This window comes from Capricornis sumatraensis, chromosome 23 (assembly GCF_032405125.1).
Source record: "Capricornis sumatraensis isolate serow.1 chromosome 23, serow.2, whole genome shotgun sequence".
Lineage (NCBI taxonomy): Eukaryota > Metazoa > Chordata > Mammalia > Artiodactyla > Bovidae > Capricornis > Capricornis sumatraensis.
Genome location: NC_091091.1, coordinates 17,422,874 through 17,446,123, shown reverse-complemented (window position 1 = coordinate 17,446,123; position 23,250 = coordinate 17,422,874). Strand labels below are relative to the sequence as shown.

The 23,250-nt window shown below is 48.1% G+C and overlaps 1 protein-coding gene across 1 annotated transcript in view; it reads left to right on the top strand.

The window, feature by feature from the left end:
- SORBS1 (sorbin and SH3 domain containing 1) overlaps positions 1-23,250 on the top strand; it is a 171,290-nt gene that overhangs the window by 47,411 nt on the left and 100,629 nt on the right. Inside the window, exons 2-4 of the mRNA XM_068961240.1 lie at positions 1,871-1,920; positions 10,184-10,252; positions 15,561-15,689. Of these exons, the coding sequence (XP_068817341.1) occupies positions 1,911-1,920; positions 10,184-10,252; positions 15,561-15,689 (208 nt within the window). The 5' untranslated portion in view covers positions 1,871-1,910. The remainder of the gene's footprint in view (positions 1-1,870; positions 1,921-10,183; positions 10,253-15,560; positions 15,690-23,250) is intronic.

Genomic DNA, 23,250 nt, shown 5'->3' with positions numbered 1-23,250 from the left:
CTTTTTGGCCCTGGGAAGCAAATGGAGGTGTCATAACCAAGATTGGAAACCACCCGAGCATGCAGAACACAGCAGGCTGTGTTCTTAACTGAAAGAGTGAATGGTTCCACAGCTTAGAGAACAATCGGAGGGGCAGTTGAAGGTCACGGGCAGTCCCAGGTGTACTTGACAGTGACAGAGGCAGAATTACTGCTCTTTTGAGCTGAGATGGACTTAGAATGATTTCCCTTATGCCCCCAGGTTCTATGCAGTCAATTCCAAGGGCAGTGAACCAGGTAACTGCCCAGAAAGGAAACCAGTGCCTGACTTCAGTGTTAAAAGAGGAAATTAAAGCATGTCCCTTGGTGCAGACCCTGGGACCATACCATGACCTTATTACAGAATTCATGAACTGGGAAGCTGATGGCCTCTATACCATCATGTCTCACATTTGAAAGTACAGAGAGACCTGCTGGAGATCTTGTTAAAATGCAGGTTCTGATGCAGCTGATGAAGGGTTTGATTTCTAACTTTCTCAATTTTTCAGTAAGTTCCCAGCTGATGTTGGTGCTGCTGGTCTGCAGACCACATATTAAATAGCAAGGTTCTTCATTTCTTGAAGACTTGTTTTTCAGATTGTCCTTCAGATGTGTTCAGCTAGACATTGTATTCAAAATAAGTGTGAGACCTGTACCTTGAAAACTGCAAAACACTGCTGAGGGAAATTAAAGGAGATCTGCATAAAAGGAGAGAGTCTATTCTCATGAACTGGAAAATTTAATATTGTTAAAACGTTAATTTTCCCTAGATTGATATACAGGCTCAGCATGTTCTCATTCAGAATTCCAGCAGGCTCTTTGTAGGTTTCGTTTTTGGTGAGAATTGATATGATGGCTCTAAAATTTTTATGAAAATGTGAAGGACCTAGAAGAACCAAAATGGTTTTGAAGAAGAATGAAACTGGAAGACTCACATTACCTGATTTCAAGACTTACTATAAAGCTCTTGTCATCAAGACATGGATTAGATAAAGACAGATCCATGGAACAGAGTCCAGAGATAGACCCACATGTGTATGGCCAGTTGCTAAATTGTTTTATGCTAAATGAGAGAGGCCAAGTACAGAAGGTTACATATACTATGAAACCATTTAGATAAGATTCTAGAAGAGGTGCAACTATAGTGACAGCAGCCCAGTGGTTTGGGGGGACTTCGGATGGGACCGTATTAAATGAGAGGGTTATCAGTGAGTAAGTGGACTGCATTCCCACCTCAAGGCAGTAGTGTCTTTCCTACGTGCCTGGGCCTTCAGGTCAGGCTCTCTGGATTCCAGAAGCAGCTGTCACATGGGCAGCAAGCTGTTCACCTCTGTATGCTTTGGTTTCCTCATCTCTGTAAACTAATACAATGCTAGTACTTACCTTGTAGAGTCTTTGTGAGGATCAAGTGAATTAATGTAATTAAGGCACCTACAGCATTTCTTTGAGCATAGTAAGCAATATATAATCTTATTATTAGTCCCCAATAACCAGTTTGTGTCGTGACTTTACTTCTCTGTCCTGAAAGTTTGTCCTTTCCTCACCCTCTCCTCGATCCACAGGGACTTGTGTAACTTGAGGTTTTTAATAGAATGTTAGAGGTGGAATGGATTCTTGGATAGTATCAAAACCAAGTATGGGTGATGAAACAGAGGTCAAGGAGGTTGTGTGATGTGTCCAAGGTCATGTCAGTACACAGACAGTTAAGAACCAGAAGCCTGGCTAAGTGACTCCTGGCTCAGCCCCCTGGTTTTATCAAGGCGTATATATGGTGTTTGCATTTTTTAAAGTGAACCACTTTATCTCGAACCTGCCATTCATCAATTCCATTGTATGTTTGTATTTTTATGCAGAGCGGTACAGAGCCCCAGTTGCGGAAGACTTGTCACCACCATGAGCTCTGGTAAGTCATTTAAAATCCTGTCTGTCTCTTCTTGACAAATCTACAAAGCTGGACCATTTGCTCAGAATTCTCACTTACTCTTAAGGCCCCAACTGTGTTTCATTTTTTTATTTTTTGAGTCCTGGGAAGGTGCTAGAGCTTTGTTATAAATTGTCATCATCAGCTTTATTAGTAATGATTTACTGAGTACCTACTGTATATTAAGAACTACACTCTACGCTTTACATGTACTATGTTCTCATCTTTATAATGGGTTCCCTTTCCCCCTATTTGAGAACTTTATTGAGATATAATTGATACACAATAAACTTCATAGAACCGTTCAGCTTCTTCAGCATTACTGGTTGGGGCATAGACTTGGATTACTGTGATATTGAGTGGTTTGCCTTGGAAACAAATAGAGATCATCCTGTCGTCTTTGAGAATGCACCCGAGAACTGCATTTTGGACTCTTCTGTTGACTATTAGGGCTACTCGATTTCTTCTAAGGGATTCTTGTGCACAGTAGTAGAAATAATGGTCATCTGAGTTAAATTCGCCCATTCTAGTCCATTTGAGTTCACTGATTCTTAAAATGTTGATGTTCACTTTTGCCATCCCCTGTTTGACCACTTCCAATTTACCTTGATTCGTGGACCTAACATTCCAGGTTCCTATGCGATATTGTTCTTTACAGCATTGAACTTTACTTCCATCATCAGTACAGTTCCATAGAACGGTTCTATGAAGACCTACAAGACCTTCTAAAGTAACACCCAAAAAAGATGTCCTTTTCATTATAGGGGACTGGAATGCAAAAGTAGGAAGTCAAGAGATACCTGGAGTAACAGGCAAGTTTGGCTTTGGAGTACAAAATGAAGCAGGGCAAAAGCTAGCAGAATTTTGCCAAGAGAATGCACTGATCATAGCAAACATCCTCTTCCAGCGATGCAAGAGATACTCTACACATGGACATCACCAAATAGTCAATACCAAAGTCAGATTGATTATATTCTTTGCAGCCAAAGATGGAGAAGCTCTATACAGTCAGCAAAAGCAAGACTGGGAGCTGACTCTGGCTCAAATCATGAACTCTTTATTGCAAAATTTAGACTTAGATTGAGGAAAGTAGAGAAAACCACTGGACCATTCAGGTATGACCAAAATCATCCGTTACAATTATACAGTGGAAGTGACAAATAGATTCAAGGGAGTGGATCTGATAGAGTGCCTGAAGAACTATGGATGGAGGTTTGTGACATTGTATAGGAGGCAGTGATCAAGACCATCCCCAAGAGAAAGAAATGCAAAGAGGCAAAATGGTTGTCTGAGGAGGGCTTACCAATAGCTGAGAAAAAAAAAGAGACGCTAAAGGCAAAGGAGAAAAGGAAAGATATACCCATTTGAATGCAGAGTTCCAAAGAATAGCAAGGAGAGATAAGAAAGCCTTCCTCGGTGATTAGTGCAAAGAAATAGAGGAAAACAATAGAATGGGAATGATTAGAGATCTCTTCAAGAAAATTAGAGATACCAGGGGAACATTTCATGCAAAAATGGGCTCAATAAAGGACAGAAACAGTATGGACCTAACAGAAGCAGAAGATATTAAGAAGAGGTGTCAAGAATACGCAGAAGAAATGTACAAAAAAGATCTTCATCACCCAGATAACCACGATAATGTGATCACTCACTCAGAGCCAGACATCCTGGAATGCAAAGTCAAGTAGGCCTTAGGAGGCATCACTATGAACAAAGCTAGTGGAGGTGATAGAATTCCAGCTGAGCTATTTCAAATCCTTAAAGATAATGCTGTGAAAGTACTGCACTCAACATGCCGGCAAATTTGGAAAACTCAGCAGTGGCCACAGGCCTGGAAAAGGTCAGTTTTCATTCCAATCCCAAAGAAAGGCAATGCCAAAGAATGCTCAAACTACCGCACAATTGCACTCATCTCACACGCTACAAAGTAATGATCAAAATTCTCCAAGCCAGGCTTCAACAGTACATGAACTGTGAACTCCCAGATGTTCAAGGTGGTTTTAGAAAAGGCAGAGGAACCAGAGATCAAATTTCTAACATCCGCTAGATCATTGAGAAAGCAAGAGAGTTCCAGAAAAACATGTACTTCTGCTACATTAGCTACGCCAAAGCCTTTGACTGTGTGGATCACAACTAATTGTGGAAAATTCTTCAAGAGATGGGAATACCAGACCACCTGATCTGCCTCCTGAGAAGTCTGTATGCACGTCAGGAAGCAACAGTTAGAACTGGACATGAAACAACAGACTGGTTCTAAATCGGGAAAGGAGTACGTCAAGGCTGTATATTGTCACCCTGCTTATTTAACTTATATGCAGAATACATCATGAGAAATGCCAGGCTGGATTAAGCACAAGCTGAAATCAAGATTGCTGGGAGAAATATCAATAACCTCAGATATGCAAATGATACCACCCTTATGGCAGAAAGTGAAGAAGAACTGAAGAGCCTCTTGATGAAAATGAAAGAGGAGAGTGAAAAAGTTGGCTTAAAACTCAACATTCAGAAAACTAAGATCATGGCATCCAGTCCTATCACTTCATGTGAAATAATGGAAACAGTGACAAACTTTATTTTCTTGTGCCCCAAAGTCACTGCAGATGGCGACTGCAGCCATGAAATTAAAAGACATTTGCTCCTTGGAAAAAAAGCTATGACCAACGTAGACAGAATATTTAAAAGCAGAGACATTACTTTGCCAACAAAGGTCTATCTAGTCAAAGCTTTGGTTTTTCTAGTGGTCATGTATGGATGTGTGAGTTGGACAATAAAGAAAGCTAAGCAGTGAAGAATTGATGCTTTTGAACTGTGGTGTTGGAGAAGACTCTTGAGAGTCCCTTGGACTGCAAGGAGATCCAACCAGTCCATCCTAAAGGAAATCAGGCCTGAATAGTCATTGGAAGGACTGATGCTGAAGCTGAAACTCCAATATTTTGGCCACCTGATGGGAAGAACTGATTCCTTAGAAAAGACCCAGATACTGGGAAAGATTGAAGGCAGGAGGAGAAGGGGATGACAGAGGATGAAATGGTTGAATGGAATCACCGTGTCGATAGACATGAATTTGAGCAAGTTCTGGAAGCTGGTGATGGACAGGGAGGCCTGGCGTGCTGCAGTCCATGGGGTCACAAAGAGTTGGACACAACTGAGCGACTGAACTGAGCTGACAGTAAACTTGGTATTTTAAGTGTGTGTGTGTGTGTTCAGTCACTCAGTTGTGCCCGACTCTGCGACCCCGTGGACTGTAGCCCAGCAGGCTCCTATTTGATCAATGCTGACATGTGTATACACCTGATGGCATTTCTTAATCTGAGTGACTGTAGCAAAAGTAAACGTATTGACCATAATTGCCCCAAGGAATGAGCTAATCCATCGCTTCCTTTATCAGGGCAAAACCACCCTTTTGCTATGTTTCTGGTAGCAAAAATCAAAACCTACACTGAGCAGTTTTTAATTTAAAGTTGGGGCGGAACACCTGGGCTAGGGAAGACAGAAGGGAATAGGTAGGTCCCTGCTTTGGTGCAGCCAAGAGCTGTCAGCTTTCCAGCCAGGATGTGTGGCAGAGAAGTTTCCATCTGGAGATCGAGGCCCACCTTGGCTACTGTGGGCTCCCTGGCACCTCCCGAGGCCTGCAGGCCGGGTGGGCCACAGGCTGACCTAGTGGATAGCTTGCTTAGGCGCTTCCGAATCCTGCAATGTCTCCAGAGTGTTATCAGAGACCTCTGGAGGTGAAAACCAATCCTTCCGTGTATTCACATTCACACGCCCTTTCAGCTGAATCCCAACCCTTGCCGGACAGCGTGGGCTTATTGGGAGGAGAAGGGCCCCGGGTGGGTCAGCTCAGGGCCACAAGTACCACCCTGCAGGCTTTGGCTTGTGGTGAACCCTTCTGTAAGATGGCCATCAGGAAAGGATCGCCTAATGGGGGTTTGTGAGGATTAAGTGAGGCAACACTTCTGACGTGCTGAGCTCTGTGCTGCCCAAGGCCTGACCAGTGTCCCATCTGTGGGTCATCAGCCCAGCTTCCAGCCTTGCAAGGAGCAGGACTGGGCTGGTCCTTGACTCCGTGATGTTTCTGCTTCATGAAAAGGCTGCACCCCTTCCTTTCCCCTCCACAGGGGCTCGGGCATTACCAGTAGCCCCTGCTCTGTAACTCAGTTTTTCTTCTCGTTGGGCTTTTTGTTCTTGCTGTAATTTAAAATAGGCTAGCACTTCCCCCCAACACCCAGAGTTTCTTGTCTTTCTAATATCAGGATTAACCTGAACTGGCATCACCATTCCTGGCAGAAATAAGGGCAGAAGAGGTGGGCAGGGAGGGGCCGTGGAGGATGAGGAGATGCCCTTGGGACTTCTCCCCAGGTTTTCCCTTAGGCGTGGTCCTGAAAGGAGGCATTTCCTAGGCAGAGTCCAAGAAATCTGGACCCTTTGACACGATAATTCCCCTCTTGGGAATGTCTGTATTAATTTGAAGGAAACAAAAACATCACCCCCGTGAAGGTGGGGAATGAGCAGATTCATTTTGTGTGTTTACTTGATGGGAGATTATACCACTCATAAAAATGATCATCAGGGAAAAGGCAGCTATGCAGAAAATACTTGTTCTTAACCTTTGATGGAAAGGGCAGCATGAAGACAATGCATTGTCTTTATTCCTAGTTTGAGCTGAGCTGCCAGTCATCAGGGCAGGGCTTTACCTGCTCATCTCCTTTTGTTCTCCTGCAGATCCACAAAAGTGGGCATGGCTTACCACTCCCATTCTAGAGATGGGGAAACTGAGGCCCTGTGTGGCAATGATTTGTCTGGGGTCATCCAGCTAGTGACTGCTGAGGCAACCAACTCCAGGCGGCTGGTCACCAGCACACTGTGCTGCAGAAGTGAGAGTCTGTGGTGATGGAATTATTTTTCCAAATTTCTTCAAGTTTGGTTGTTTGAGTTTAAGGGGGGAAGAAAAAAACAGGAAAGGAAGAACATGGGTCTGGGCCTTGTGGAACCTCTGAGGCGGCTGGCTTGGGGATGCGCGTCCCATTTTGTTCTTTGTCCCACACCCTGGGGCTACTTCAGCCAGATAGGGAGGCTCAAAGCCAGGCCTGCAGTCCTACGAAGGAGACCATCAGGAGAAATGAGGGCAGGTGCATGGGGCTGGGATCATTGTTCAGTCACTTAGTCATGTCCAGCTCTTTGTGACCCCGCGGACTGCAGCATGCCAGGCTTCCCTGTCCTTCACCTTCTGGAGCTTGCTCAAATTCATGTCTAGTGAGTCGGTGATGCCATCCAACCATCTCATCCTCTCTCCCCCTTCTCATGCCCTCAAATCTGTCCCAGCATCAGGGTCTTTCCCAATGACTGGCTCTTAGCATCAGGTGACCAAAGTATTGGAGCTTTAGCATCGTCCTTCCAATGAATATGCAGGGTTGATTTCCTTGAGAATTGACTCGTTTGATCTCCTTGCAGTCCAAAGGATTCTCAGGAGTCTTCTCTAGCAATTTGAAAGCATCAGTTCTTTGTCACTCAACTTTCTTTATGATCCAACTCTCACATCTGTACATGACTACTGGAAAAACCATAGCTTTGACCATATGGACTTTTGTTGGCGAAGTGATGTCTCTGCTTTTTAATACGCTATCTAGGTTTGTCATAGCTTTTCTTCCAAGGAGCAAGCCATCTTTTAATTTCATGGTTTCAGTCACTTTCTGCAGTGATTTTGGAGCCCAAGAAAATAGTCAGAGAGAAAAGATGGGGAAGGAAAATTGATGATATTTCTTTGACTTTTATTTCTGGCTTTCTGCCAACACCCTCTTTCCATCCATCCCAGAAATGTAGGTGCAAAGGGAACTTTGGAGAACTAACCTTCTGTAGGTGAATTGGGGGCAGTGAACAGGACTGGCCTGTGGGGCCAGTATCAGGTGGTCCTGGCTGCTATGGTTGGAGGGGGTGGGAGAGGGCAGCGGCCTTGTTTGCCTCTGGATCCAGGAGTACCCAGGCTGACCTGTTGGTGTAGTTGATGTCACAGAGGCTGATTATTAAGAGCCCAGGTAGGATGACTGAGTCTCAGCCAAATTCGCTACTGGGATTTGGGGCATTTGGGGAAATAGAATTTATATAAGCCATTATTAGAGTATATCTGATTTGTATATAGAGAGTATTCTATATATAAAAGCCATTTTTTATTTTAAAAATAAATGTTCATCCTAGCTGGGTACAAAGAAGATAAGTCATGGGATGGACCAGAACAGACTTCAAATCCCCTCTTAGTGATCTTAGAGCCTGCCATCCTTTCTGAGCTTTAGATTTCTTACCTATAAAATTAGAGTTCTTAACTCCTAGCTCTAGGGGCTTGGATATTAAGGATAAAAATCAGGTGTTAATTATGGAATGATTAGCAAGGGCCCTTAGATCAGGCAAATAAAGGCTTTATAAAACCATGGCTGTTATATCTGTGGCTTGGTTGGCTCTTGGCTGCTTCCCTGGTATCTCAGACAGTTAAGAATCTGCCTGCAATGTGGGAGACCCAGGTTCTATCCCTGGGTCAGAAAGATTCCCTGGAGAAGGGAATGGCAACCCACTCCAGTATTCTTGCCTGGAGAATTCCATGGACAGAGGAACCTGGTGAGGTACAGCCCGTGGGGCTGCAAAGAGTCAGACATGATTGGGCAGCTAACACTTTTGGCTCTTGGCTGCAGCGGAGTCACCCCAACTTTGCTGATCACATGTCCTGCCCCTTGTCTTCTCCGGGCTTCCACCATTAGTTCCGGGATGGGGAACTGGGTGGCGCTCAGGCTGCCAGTGGGCAGTGAGGGTCTCGGTGTCTTCAGCTGAGCAGAACTTTGAAAGGTCTCCACCGACAACGAGGTGACATTCAAGGTAAACCTTGAGGTACAGGGGGTTTCCCCAAGGTAGAAGAGGAAGCGCAGGCCTTCCTGGCTGAGGGCCTCTCAAGATCCAAGGCCTGAAGATCAGAAAGCATCTGATTTACTGAAGAGGTTGTGAGGAGACCGTCACGGTGGGCAGGCGCAGGAGGGAATTGCTGCCGGAAAAGGGCTGGGACCAGTGGCTAAAGGGCGTAGAGTCTGGGGTGAGTACCCAGGCTTTGTCCCTGGGTAGCTGTTGGCCCCTGGGTCTTGCATGTCAGTTTGCTTTTAATCATCACGAAGGTCAATTTGTTAATTTGAATATAACCACTTATGCCAATATACAGGCCATCTCACTTACTAAAAGAATTATATTCCGAACAATCATTTGTACGTTTGGGGGAACTTGATTCCAAGTTCAATTTTTTTTTCCTCGTAGAAATGATAATGTAAATGATTGACTTCCCAGGGGACTTGCCTGGTGGTCCAGTGGCTAAGACTCTGAGCTCCCAATGCAGGGGGCCTGGGTTCCATCCCTGTTTGGGAAACTCGATCCCACGTGCCAGGATCGAGAGAGTTCGAATGTCGCAACTGAACATCCTTAGTTGTGTGCCACAACTAAGACCCAGTGCAGCCCAATGAATTAAAAAAAAAAAAAAAAAAGATTTACTTCCCAACTCTAGACTCCAGTAGTATTTTTATTTTCAAATTAGAAGTGAAATGCAGTACATTTAAAATGGAGGGTCTTAGAAAATCACAGTGCTTTGTCCCATCTTGTTTCGTCCTGCACCCCGGGGATTTTCAGCCCTGTGGGGTATAGGTGGTGGTCTTAGTGATGCAGACTGAGGGCTGGGGTGGAGAAAGGGGCAGGACGGAGCCAGGGAGAGCGGTCAGGGAGCCAGGTCATCTCCACAACCAGAACACAAGAGCTGTGGCTGGGGACTGTGGGCGGGGGGCTGGGCCAGCGTGGCTTCCCTGCCTGTAGGTGTGGGGTGGGGTGGAGGGAAGTGTCACAGAGCCTGAGGTTCTATCCTGACTGTCCGACAGCTTTCAGGATTCACAGGGATGCTTTTGAGCAGCCTTGGAATGGTGGATAAGCCTTTGCCAGGCAGGAGATGCCACTTTGAGGGAATTAAGATTTTTTTTTTTAAATATCAGAAGTGAAACCAAGCCAGGAGACCAGAAAATATTAATCACAACACACATCCCATCCAAACAGCTTTTGCATCCTCCCTGGTTCAAGCCACAAAGCATCCTCAGAGCTCTCCCGTGATGCTCCGGGGCCCCTTTCCAGGCCTGAGAGAGCCCCTGGGACCCAGAACTTTTCCCTGGCGGGACTCACAAAGGGTGGGAGATGTGATCACAAGCCTCATGCTCTTATTCTTTCTTTCTTGCAGAATGTGACGTGGGTGCTTCCAAAGCCGTGGTGAATGGGTTGGCACCGGGCAGCAATGGGCAAGATAAAGGTAAGGCTCTCGAAGGGAAGCCTGGCATTTTTAGAAAGAGCTGGGCCCAGGGCCACCTGCCTGGTGGGAACAGTCACTGGTCTAGTTAGGCTATGACCTGAAGACCTGTTCCCAGGCTTTCTGAGACTTGAGTCTGAGGCTGCCGTTTCCCACTGTGAGATGACATGTTAAACTGTTCCCAGCTCACAGGATGCTGCGAACCACCCACCAAATCACAGAGGCCTCATGTATATGGTGTTTATCATCCCGCAGTGTCTCTTACCTGGCATCTTACCTTCACCGGTGATAAATAGTGACATATTCAGCATCCTGACCCTGAGGCTGGAGCCTAAATAGCTGAAATAAATCATTTTGGTGACATTCGTTTCATGGGCATCCTCCCAGGTTTTGAATTTTTAAAATTTTAGGACAAAAGATGCAAATGTGAAAGAAATGATGGATAGGATGACCTTTGAGGTCCCGTCTGTCATCCTATCTCTCATCCTGAACAGCCAAGCAGCGGGATTCCCACGTCACTCTGCAGTGAGAGGAGGCAGGGGTTCGAGTCCTGGCCTGCCGCTCAGAAACAGAACACCTCTCGGGAGGCCCATTGTCTTTATGGCTATGAGTTTCCTTATCTAGAAAATGAAGAAATTTGATGATCTGTAGTATTTTTCCCTTCTTGAAACACAGGTTCCAGTGACTCTATCATCCCGTATGTCTTATGGTATCAGAGAGGGAGGGTAGAAGTCCTGTCATCGGGCTTTTGAGTCACAATGCACCCTCTCTCAGAGTACGTTTATAGTTTGACATGTTTGGACTTTGTCTGTAATTACTGTCTGGGTCAGCCAAGTATTGCCTTTGAGAGAGGGTGAAGTGGAAAGTCAGAAAGAGCAGTCAAGAGTGAAGGCGTGGAGACAGGAGGGGTGGGGAGCCTGGGCCGGTGAGTTAGGGGTCCCTGTGCAGGAGGGGTCCTGTTGTCCTGCCCTTTGTGCCTCCCTGCCTGGCTGCCCTCCTCCTTACCTGGTGTGGGGCAGTGTTCCCAACCTGGGCCAGGTTGCTAAGGGGATGTTGAAGGGCGGTACCCTTAGGGGAGTGTTTAAGCATCTTTTGAGGAAAGCAGGGAGACGTGGGTATCTTATGCTCACTGTCAACTCCAGCCCTGTGAATCCGTCAGGAGACTTCGGGGGTGTACGGCAGGGTGGCAAGTGGAGGTGCGCTCCACTCTACTCTCTCCTCGCTAAGACCCACCTTTGGTCGGAAAGTCAAGGCAGATGCACCCTGGAGCCATCAGGGCGGCCTGGGGTAGGTAGTCGCTGTCGGGCTCTGGTCTCGCTCTCTTCCTTCAGCACTGGTTGACTCCGAGCAGCAGTCTTGCCTCTTCCTCTGAAAATGGAAACAAACCTCCCACCCAGCCTCCCAGGTGGCCCAGGGAGCAGTCGGTAGGATTGCTGTGAAAGCATGTTTGTATCTGAACACATGCAGGATTGTTGTTGTCACTTCAATTCTTGGCGGCAGATGACTGCCATGCGCCTCGTGGAATGGCAGCCTGGTGGACTGGAAGGTGAACTGCCCATTGCAGGGGTCCCTCCTTCCTCCCGTCCCCTTGGCAAGCCCGTCAGCATAATACTGATGCAGCCGTGACAGGCTTGGCTCCCAAACAGCCCAACCACCCCCTCCTCAGTTATGATGTGGATCTGGGGCCCGGAGGCCTCTGGGTGTTGCCTGTTGGTGTGATGTTGGTCCATAGCATGTGAACGTCCACCTCTCTTTATTTGCTGCCGTTGGGACGGAAGGAGGTCTCACAACATGCTTGTTGTGAGAAGGCGGGTTTGGGAAAATGCCCACCATTGTGATTCCAGAACCTGGGGAGGCAGGGGGCTCAGGGAGGTCTGAGCACCTGGATTTGAGGTCAGCAGCCTCTGCCCGCATACCAGGCAGTACCCCAGCTCAGGGAGCTCAGCTGCTGTCAGCGTCCTGGGCCAGACACGTGGGCACTGCCCAGAGTCTTAAGTGTGCATTCGGACACTTTGGCAAACTCTTGCCCAGGAAGGGGTGGGTTTAAGTAGACCATCTGCTGCCCAAGAGATGGCCATTCTGATTTGTCTGGGGCCAGAGGGCTATGATTGTCAGAGCAGGCCCAAGACCCCAGGAGTTAAGATCCTGGAGTAGCAACTATGAGGGCTGAAAGGACCAGGCGACTCTCAGACTTGTCCTTCCTCCACTCCTCTGGGGCCCGTGAGCTGTAACTCTCCTCCAAGGAGCCTTCTCCCAACACAGACAGCCCAGCGGTCTCCCAGGGGCCCCGTGGGCCCCACTTGGTCTCCCCTTCCTGTGGGCCAGGCCGTCTGCATCTCTGTAAGTCCATTTGCCCAGAGCCTTGGCAGGTTCCTGGTGTGCCAGGCGGCACAGGCACTGGCCAGCTGCATTTGGGGTACAGCGGCGGGAGGGTTCTGCCCACCCGGGCGCGGGACTGAAGAGCGAAAGCGGGCTATTTCAAGTTCCTGCGTCCACTGCTCTTCCCGTTGTCCTCTGCGGGCGACTTCCTCCTATTGTCCCTGCCGGTTCCTCCGCTGCCTGAGGGTTTCCCAAATGGTTTTTTTTCTGGATGCACCGTTTACCCTTTTGTGTTTTCAGCAACTGCCGACCCTTTACGTGCACGCTCTATTTCTGCTGTTAAAATAATCCCTGTGAAGACAGTGAAACACTCTGCAGGCCTAGTACTCCCTCCAGGTATCTCTCCTTGGGTTGGTTTCTTTTTTATTTTTATTTTTTCATTGTTAGCAGATCATGCATGATCTTCTTTCCTTCTAACAAAGACTTGGAGGCTTAATTCTTGCATGTTTAGGAGCCATTCCCTCTCACTTCTCTGGCTGGTTTCCTTTCGTGTGTGTGTGTGTGTGTGTGTGTCTGTGTCTGTGTCTGTGTGTGTGTGTGTCTGTCTGTGTGTGTGTCTGTGTGTGTGTTTCTGTGAGCCGCGGGCAAATGTGGAAAGGGGCTGACAGGTGCTTTGCCCTTCCCCGCTTAGGGAGAAGGTCAGTCCAGAGGCTGAACGTTGATTCCAGCTGGTACAGGTCTGAGCCCCTTGGACGACTTAGGTTCTTCTTAGAGGTGCCAGCTCCCCAGAGTTTATTTAAAATTCCACTGTCCCCAGGAACTAACGTGGCTGCCCAGGGCATTTCTGAATTGGGCTGGACTTGAAGCTGCTGCCTGATCAGGCTGTGTCTCTGGGATGCTGGCAGGGCCTTTTCCCTGAGCACTCCCTCCCCCGCCCCCAGTTCCCCGCCCCCCTCCCCCCCCCCCCCCCCCCGTGGAGCCGGTACAGTTCGGAGCTGGTAGAGTTCAGATGTCAGGTCGTAGCTCATAGCTCATAGTGTTGTAGCCACGCATTTCGGGAAACAAACTCACTCAGAAGGACAGTGCAGATAGTGGAGTGCAGTTTATTACACCGGCGGGCCCAAGGCAGAGTCTCCTCTTAACCAAGGACCCCGACCAGTTTTTGTGAAAACCTTATATACCCTAAGTGTACTTGCTTAAACCCACCTCCCCAAATTCCTTGAAACTAGTCTGAACAAAGGAAGAGAAAGATACAATCAAAGTTAACCCGTGATTCATACGCCTTAAGCCCAGGTAGTTAACAGTGGACAATTATCCATAGGCCTGTGGTCATACCCCACTAAGCATAATAGAATGTATAATTCTATTTGGTTACACAGATAATCAGGGTATTCTTTTAGGCAATGGAGAATCTAGGTATGGGCCCTGGGGCTCTTCCATCTGAGGGGCCTGGTTTTCTAGTTGGTATGTTGTTCCCATAGATTCTGGGCATATAGCTCAAAGTCCGGTCAGGCCCAAGGTGCAGTCCTGCTTTCCAAATGGAGCCTGTTATGTCTCTTTCCTCCTTCAGTAGCTTCCTCCTGCACAGCATGGGACAAGTGAGGCCCAGGTGGCTCTATTCCCAGCGGTGGTGCTTTCAGGAGTTGGGCCCACCTGGCTGTGTACACAGGACCCTGTGGATGGGCTGGCTTTGTCACTGTGCCCCTCACCCTTTTGAAAAGCCCATGAATCACTTTTCCCAGTATTTCCCTGACATTGGTCACTTATCCTGGTAGGATTGGACAAGTCAAATGCTCTTCAAGGCCGCTGCCTGCTCTGCTGAATGTGTATTTTGTGCAAGAGGTGCTGATGGAGCTGATCAATCCATTTTGTGACTAATGATCGTTCTGTTTATGCTGTCGGAAAGGGGGCTGCTGAGTGGGAAGGAGGAGCCAAGAGACTTGGTATTTCTCAGCCATGGCACAGGAACGGGGAGGAGGTGGACGTCTGAGCCCACATCCTGCCTGCTGCCCACCTTTAACTTTCCCCACAATCCCACTCATGACAGTTTTAGGCCTGAGATCCAGGCTGGGCCTTAAGAACTTGGAAAACTGGAATTCAGCTCCACTCACCCTCACGGAGAGAAACGGTCAGCACGTGTGCCTCCCAGCTGTGTGGTCTGCTGGCTTTCTTGCCTCCTCCTCACTGATTTTCCTGGAGGGTGAACAGCCTGTTTTGAAGCCTATTTTGAAATCCTCAGTGCAGTTCTGAAAGATGACCTGGGTCTGCTGTGAGGCCACTGTGAACTGTAGGAGGGGTCAGGGCCCAGGGAAGGCTCGGCTGGAAGTGCCACAAGCACTGTTCCTCGAAGGGTTTAGCGTTTCTAGCCGTTTTCTTTGGTGCGAATTTTCTTCATTAAGTTTGGAATGTGAAGTTCCGGGCCTCGTGATCTTTCTCCCCAGGCAGCACATCCTGTCTCACCCCTGCAGGGGGGCTTGGCTTGCTGGCACAAGGAGATTGTCTTGCTTTTTCCGCTGAGGGACTGCTCTGAGCAATGATTGTCTGTTGAACCTTCACCGAATGCCCTGTGCTGTCAACTTGCTCTTTTATTAGAAGGATGGTGTGGGAACTTGAGATATCTTTTATAAATTCTTACTTGAACTGTGCCTTACTAATTGGTCAGAAATCTGCTCACCAAACTAAACTTCATTTAATAAAAGAAATCAACCCGCTTTGGTCTGGAAATATTCCCAGCCGACATTGTAACGCATCCATTGACTCAGAACTCACTGTGCCTCCATTCACTCCTAACCTCATGATGGGTGGGAAACCCTGAAAATATGATTTGTCCCTCTCCACCATCCACAGATTAATTTTCATTGACTGCAAGACTCTGCCTGTTTGTAACCAGGTTCATCTCATTCCCCAGCTGGACCAAATTGCTGGCTGATTATAGGTTTAATTCTTCAGGCGCCCTGGATTCAGTCTCCCCTTTTGGATCTTTCCTTTTCAGACATGGATCCGACAAGAATCTGCACTGGGAAGGGAGCGGTGACTCTCCGGGCCTCATCCTCCTACAGGGAGATCCCAAGCAGTAGCCCTGTGAGCCCCCAGGAGACCCCGAAGCAGGAGAGGAAAACAGGTGCGCTGCTTTGGAGACCCAGGGGTGGGGGTGGGAGGGCGCGGAATCCATCGGCTGCCTCCTGATTCTCAGGGGCCCCTGCACAGTCTGCTCCTGTCCCTGCCGTGGTGGGTGATGATCACTGCCCTAAATGAACAGGTACTCACTGGCTTCAGGCAAAGGCATGGCAGCGACCACTGTCTTCTAGCTTTTGATGGAAAGTGGGCAGTCTGCGGCTCTGCAGACTGTGTTCAGGAGGACAGAGAAGGCTTAGGGGTCTCGGGAGGGAGTGCTGAGATAGCCTCCAGGTTAGGCTTCTCGGAGCCCATCCCCACTTCTGGGAGCTCAGCTGTGACCATCCAGGTGGGGCTGGGGCAGAATCCCAGGGAGACTGAGAAGTGCAGGTGGCTTTCTGGCCTCATTAGCTCCCAAGAAGACAGGGAGGTGACCTGAGGCAGCAGGTCTGCAGAGCATGTCTAAGGCCAGTGCAGACCAGGAACCGAGGGAGGAGACAAACGAAGCCCCCTCCCTGCCCCATCCCATCTCTCAGGAAACCCGGGTGCCTAGATCTCCACATTGTGGTGGAGACCTGGGACTTTGGATTGGTTATTTTTAAGAAACAGTAGACAAGTGCATGCATGCTAAGTCACTTCAGTCGAGTCTGGCTCTTTGAGACCCCATGGACTGTAGGCCACCGGGCTCCTCTGTCTATGGGATTCTCCAGGCAAGAATACTGGAGGGGGTTGCCATGCCCTTCTCAGGAGCTCTTCCCAACCCAGGGATCAAACCCAGGTCTCCTGCATTGCAGGCAGATACTTTACCATCTGAGCCACTGCCCAGATCTGGGATTTTGGAACATTATAGATGGGATTCATGTCCTGCCTCCGCCCCCTGTTGGCTATTCAGCCATGGATGAGATAGGTGGTCTCTCTTAACTCTGGTGAACCCATCTGAAAAATGGGGTTGAGAACTATACCTGCCTCCCAGCATTGTTGTGAGGATGAAGTGTGTAAAGCGTTTCGTGCCACACCTGGTGGCATGAGATGAGCTGGCAGACCTTAACCTGCTCTTAGCAGGTTATGATGGTTTAGAACTCTCTGGGGAGCCCTTTCTGCAGCCCAGGTGTTTCTGGGAGTTGGGAAAGGCTGACTTTGAGGTTCCCCAGGCACTGTTACCTTAGGCTGGGGCAGCCCCTTTCCAACCTGAAGGGCAGTATTTCTCATACTTCAGCCGATCGTATCAGAATCACCTTGAGTGGAGAGCCAAGTTCCCAGAACCTAGCTCAGAGTGCTAGGCTTTATGATTCCTACCTGTATGCCTGAGGTGGGGTCCGAGGTTTTGCCATCAGGTCATGCTGATGCTGCTGGTCCCGGGACCACATCTGAGAACTCTCACTATAGGGGATGGGTGTTTTCTCCCATCTTGAAGGAAGGAAATGCAGAGAGAAAATGAATTGGGGTGATGACCACTTCCTTGGGGCCAGAGACATGCAGACTCTCTTGGTATGGTGGGGAATGGTGTGCTGTGATAGATGGAATTATATAGGATGAAGATGGTTAGTGCCCAGCATCCTGGAAACCTGACTTTCTGTCCATCCCAGCCCATGGAACAGGTACCAAAGCAGATATCCAAGGACAAGTCCAGGCTGAGTACAAGCCCTATTCTGGTGTGTTGGTCCCCATGGAAAGCTGCTTTATCCCTAGGCTCAGGGGAAGGTGTAAGTGGCCTCCAGCACTAGGCTGACAGCAGCTTCTTGACTGTATTCCTAAACCTAACTCTTGCCCTCCTGAACCTAACTCTTGCCCCACTACAGCTTGCCATTCTGGTCTCAGGAAAGGTGGTGACATTGGGAAGATCCAGCTCCCAAGCTGGAGGACCTCTGGGGAAGAGAGAACCCTAAGGGATAATTTAAAGAGAAAGAACATACTGCAGCCCCATGTTCTGATAAAATAACCAATCAACTGCCTGGCCCTTCCTCTGGTGGTGAATGGGACGAGAAGGGGCCTTGAGCTCCCCCTGGTGGTCACAGTGTGGCACAACACAGAGCCCCGATACCCTGCCTTGCCATCTGTAGGCTTGCACTCCAGTACTATGCAGTGATTTGGGCACTTTAGGAAGCTCTCTCTAGTCCCCAGATAATTCTATATCTTGCAGATTTGTAACAGCTAATTTGAATTTTAAAGGATCTTGTTTTTAAAATGGAAATACCTTGAAGGATTAGGGGATGGCTATCAGTCATTCACATGAAAGTGAAGATGTTAGGCCCTCAGTCATGTCTGGCTCTTTGCAACCCCGTGAAATTCTCCGGGCAAGAATACTGGAGTGGGTAGCCATTCCCTTCTCCAGGGGATGTTCCCAATCCAGGGATCAAATTCAGGTCTCCTGCATTGCAGGTGGATTCTTTACTATCTGAGCCACCAGGTCTCCCACATTGCAGGCAGATTCTCTACCAGCTGAGCCACAAGGGAAGCCCAAGAGTCCTGGAGTGGGTAGCCTATTCCTTCTCCAGCAGATCTTCCTGACCCAGCAATTGAACCGGGGTCTCCTGCACTGCAGGCCGATTCTTTACCAACTGAGCTATCAGGGAAGCCATATCTTACACTAAATTTAATCTTTGTAGATTATTTTCTGCCAGATAACAGAGATCATTAAATCCAAATCAGCAGACATTCATTCTGCAGCATATAGGAGCTAAACATCACCAGGAGTCACCAGGAATTGTGATGAGAAAGGGAGAAAAGGGAAAAAATTTTAGGTGCATTATGCGAGCACAAAAAGCAGTTTATTCCAACAGGAGAATCAGGTGTGGGCCCCTGCTTCACTGTTTTCTGACCATGCATAATGTCACATGTTTGAAAGACGAATGAAGGGTGAAGGTTCAATGGTTTCTAAGCCTTTCTAGTTCCAAAATATTTTGTAAATTTAGAAGTTTGGAAATTAAACTGATACAGGGTCTTCTTCACTGGAGACAAATTCAGGGTTGTATACCAGGCCAGTTTGGGTGGAAAGGAAAAAGCTGGGGTTGAGTGGGAGGCCAGGGAAATACACTGATTGGGTGTCCAACAGCAATAAGTTAGCACTGGAGGTGAGTTTAAAAGAGGATGCAGCTCCAGTGAGCCTTTAAGGACTGGCGGGACATTCTTGTTCTCTTGTCCTTCGGGTCCTTGGTGAGCATCCTACTGTCTCTTGACTCTGCTGGGTGTGTGTGGCTCTCCAGCCCTACTCACCCCTGCCTACTCCCTTCACCTGAGCCTCTGAATGACAACTTGCTGGCCCACACCAAGCCATTGGGCCTTGAATCGCCTCATGAAAACAGTTCTCAGCTGTGCTTGCAGGCAGCCATGCCAGCCTGGACTGGGAGCCCAAGCATGAGGCAGGACGCCTTGCCTGGCTCTTGCTAAGGATCAGGTGTGCTTCCTGTTGCTGGTGTCTTTACAGATAGCGCATGTCAGATACCAGCTGCTCCGCCTGCACCACCAGGCCCAGCGTGTGTGCCCCAGCCTCTCGGTCTGTTTCTCTCTGCCTTCCTCCTTGGCTTTACCACCGTCTTCCATCCCTGCCAGTCTCCAAGATGTTGATCCTTTGCCTGGACTAGAAGCTTTGTTCTCACGCAGTAGCCCCCTGTGGCCTGATTTCCTTCTCTGTATGGCCCCTTGACATCCACATTTCAGGGATGTCCCCTATTCCCTGTCCTTGCTCCGCTTCCCTTGTCCTGTGAGAGGGGGTCTAGTTCTCAAATCACACAGTCCTCTCTTAAGGCTCATCTCTGCTACTTACCAGTTAACCTTGGGGAGCTTCCGTTTCCCATCTGTAAAGTGGAGATGAACTTCATAGGGCTGTTGGGATTCCGCAGACTCATCCATATCAGGACGCAGCCCAGAGCCAGGCACGCACAAGGAGCTCTTGGATGGGAACCAGTCTAGTTACTAAACATCAGGAGCCCACTGCAGAAAGACCTACAGTAATTCCTGTGAGAGACTCTGAGGGTCTAGACCAGTGTGGTGATGGGGGGCAGGCGAGGCGTTTATTTGGAAGAGTGGAGTGGCAGGGCTGGCACAATGTCTCGGGAGCCTGGAGAGGTGGGACTCCGTGCCGAGCAGGAGGCGCCTTCCCTGGTTGACCAGGAGAATAAATGTACTCATGGAGATGCTGGGTATAGGGGAGTCGGAAGGACTGTTGAATTCCATTCCTTGATGTATTGAGTTTCTTGGCAAGAGAAGGACTTCTAGGAGGAAGTTTCTAATAGGCATTTGGAAATTTGGAGTCTAAGTTGCAGACTTGGGAGCCGTTGGCATCCACGTAAACACTGGGAGGGTGGAGATGCTCTCTGAGGTAGAGTGACAGATGGAGCCCTCAGAGTTGCCCAGGTTAAACTCAGCCTCCATGTTTGAGGCCCTCAGTTCTGTTCCTGGCACCTCTGCCAAAAAAAACAAAACACAACAACCTAAAAAACCAAACAAAAAACTCAGCCTCCAGACTCCTGCTTTCAGTGGCAGCTTGACTCTGGATCCTTGACCACCCTCCTAGTCTTTGAATGTAGACCTTGGTTTTGGATCAGAACCATCTGGAAAGGACTATAGTAATCTTAATGCTGATTTTCTGCCTCCAAGAGAAGCTTCTTCCTGCTTGCTGGTGTGATATCCTGGCTGGGTTTGGGTAATGGCCCTGTTGGTTCAGGTGTGGCTCCTCCTGTGTCCCCAGGTCAGGGTGGTTTTACTCAAGAGGAGATGGGGAGCCTGAACTGGTGGTGGGCGTGATGCCAGTCTTCCTGTCTGGTATGGCCTGGAGACCATCAATCCCTTTGTTCTGACTCAGAAGCCAAGCTTCAGTTCGACCCTTATCCTTTATTCTGTGCCTGTTGGCTCTCATCCTTTCTGTCTGATTCTTGACTGCAAAGTTAGCTTTGGATGTAGAGATTCTTGGACCTGTAACCAGCTCATTTCCTCGCATTTGCTCTCCAGAAATAGCAGTAGCAAGGAGATAAGAAAATTGACATTGAAATAGTTAGACATTCCTTACCCCCATTAACTAAGAGTCTTTTTCATGAGCTCATATGTGATAAAAGGGGCCAGATGAGAAGTCAGTGGAGGCCAAAGTCCTGACAAGGGAAGACTCTCACTGTGGTGCCAACTGCAAGGTCAGGGCATTCCCAAAACCACCCTCAGGTTTGATAATTTGGTAGCAGGACTCAAAGAACTCATTTGAAAGCTGTTGTACTCACAGTTCTGGTGAACAGTGAGAGGCTGCAGATGAAAATCAGCGAAAAGAAGGAGCGTATAGGGTGGAGTCTGGGGGAGAAGGACGCATGGCTTTGGCGGGGTTCTTGCCTGTGAAGTCAGGATGCGTCAGTTCCTAGCATTGCGTGTGAGAACGTACTCAGAGCGGTGGTGATCAGGAAGGTCATCCAGGCTGTGGTGTCCCTGGTTTTTATTGGGGCTCTTTTACATTGGGGTTTCCCTGGTGGTTCAGATGGTAAAGAGTCTGCCTGCAATGCGTAAGGTTGGATCCCTGGGTTGGGAAGATCCCTTGGAGAAGGTAATGGCAACCCACTCCAGTATTCTTGCCTGGAGGATCCCATGGACGGAGGAGACTGGTGGGCTCCAGGCCATGGGGTCATAAAGAGCTGGACACAACTGAGCGACTAACACGCAACACATCCACTGCCCAAGTGGTTCGCTTCACTCTCCAGTCCTTTAGCTGTGGACTCAAAAGTCCCCCAACCTCAGTCATGCTGTTGGCATAGCATAGACACAGTCCTGCGAAGATGACATCCCAGGCTCTTAGAGATTGACTCCTGGAAGCCAGAGAGCAAAGGCCAGCCCTCCTTTTGGAGAGGGGTAAATTCTTTACCACACAGCATTAATAAAAATTAAATAAGATTTGGAACACTCTTAGACCCACTTTTAACACCTTTTCCTCTAACTCTTGGATACCCTACTGGGAAACAGAACTAACTCAATGAAAAATGCCCTGAGATCCCGAGAAATGATCAGCCAAACAACCTTAAAAGAGACCAAAATGAAATTAGCACAGAATGAGAGAAAGGAAAATAAGCAAGCTGTGGCCACGGACCAGAAAAGATTGTGTATCAAGAACAGATGGAGGGAAAGATAAAGCAAAATAAATTGAACTTTTCTCATGAAAAGGCTTGGTCTCCTCAGAGCTGCAAAGCCTACTGAGGATCCAGCATTCTAAGCCCCTCCTCCACCTCGGAACTCTGAGCCAACGTTTATTGAGAGAAGCATTTTTTACAGTATACCTAACCAGGAGTTAATAATTGATGACCATGTATATAAAATTTCACCTGTCGCACTTAGACGCAAATGGCCCTGGGCTGCTACCAGCTTTGAAGGTTCAGAGGCCTAGGTACCAGATGAAGGCTGATGAAACGTCAGGAACGCAGCTCTTTTAAGGAAGAAAAGAATGTTCCTTAGGGTCCTGGGAACTGCCTTTTTGGGGATGGAGATAGGAGAACAGTCTTAAAGACTTGGAATGGAAAAAAAAAAAAGTGGGTTGATCCCTGAGGATATTATGTTCTTATGACTACCTATCAAATGGTGGAAGTCAACCACTCTAATTTCTATGTCTGGGAAATTTCTTTTCCCTTATATTTTGGATTCCAATCTTACTAAGCACACACTTAATGCCAGATACTTCCATTCAGTCCTTGTGACTCAAGAGATAGATAGGGCTTCCCTGGTGGTCCAGTGGATAAGAATCCTCCTGCCAATGCGGGGGACAGGGGTTCGATCCCCCATCCAGAAAGATCCCACGTGCCTCGGGGCAACTAAGCCTGTGCACCAGAACTACTAAGCTTGTGCTCCAGAGCCTGGGGGGTTGCAACCACTGAAGCGCTTGTGCCCTAGAGCCTGTACTCTGCAACAAGAGAAGTCACCACAGTGAGAAGCCTGTGCACTGAAAATGGAGGGTAACCCTGCCGCAACTAGAGAAAAGTCCCCCAGTAGCAGGGAAGACCCAGTGCAGCCAAAATACAATCAGTAAATATTTAAAAGAGATCATCTCCCATTTCACATAGGAGGCTCTGTCCCTTGCTTCAGGATATGAAGTGAGCAAAACAGGACTCAAACAAGGCTGTCTGATTCAACAGTGATGGTCCCTTTATGATAACTAGGGGTTTGGAAGAGCAGACTTACCTTGGCTTTCCATGACACCTCTGTGTGCCAGCATCACCTGAACAGAGCCAACCAACCAACCAACCAACCACAGAGCAGACAAAATAACCTACCCCTGCATCCATGTACAAAGTTCACATCCTTTATTGATAGCCCATCTTCAGAATCTATTGACACTTAATGTGTGTGTCAATCTGATAGATTTGGTAGAATGACCTAACAAAACCTGACTAGAAATAACCTAGAAAGGAAGAATAAGGTAGTAAAAATGACAGGTACAGGGGTGGAGGGAGAACCATTGCCACAACGTGTCCTCTGATGTTTGAAGGCCTTTGTGTGCAAGGAAATCTTGGGGCCAGAGATCTGGATGGATACACCAGTGAGTGTTAAAAATGGTCACTTTTAAAACATGTCACGTCCCTGACCTCAGCAACCCTGTGAGGTGTGCC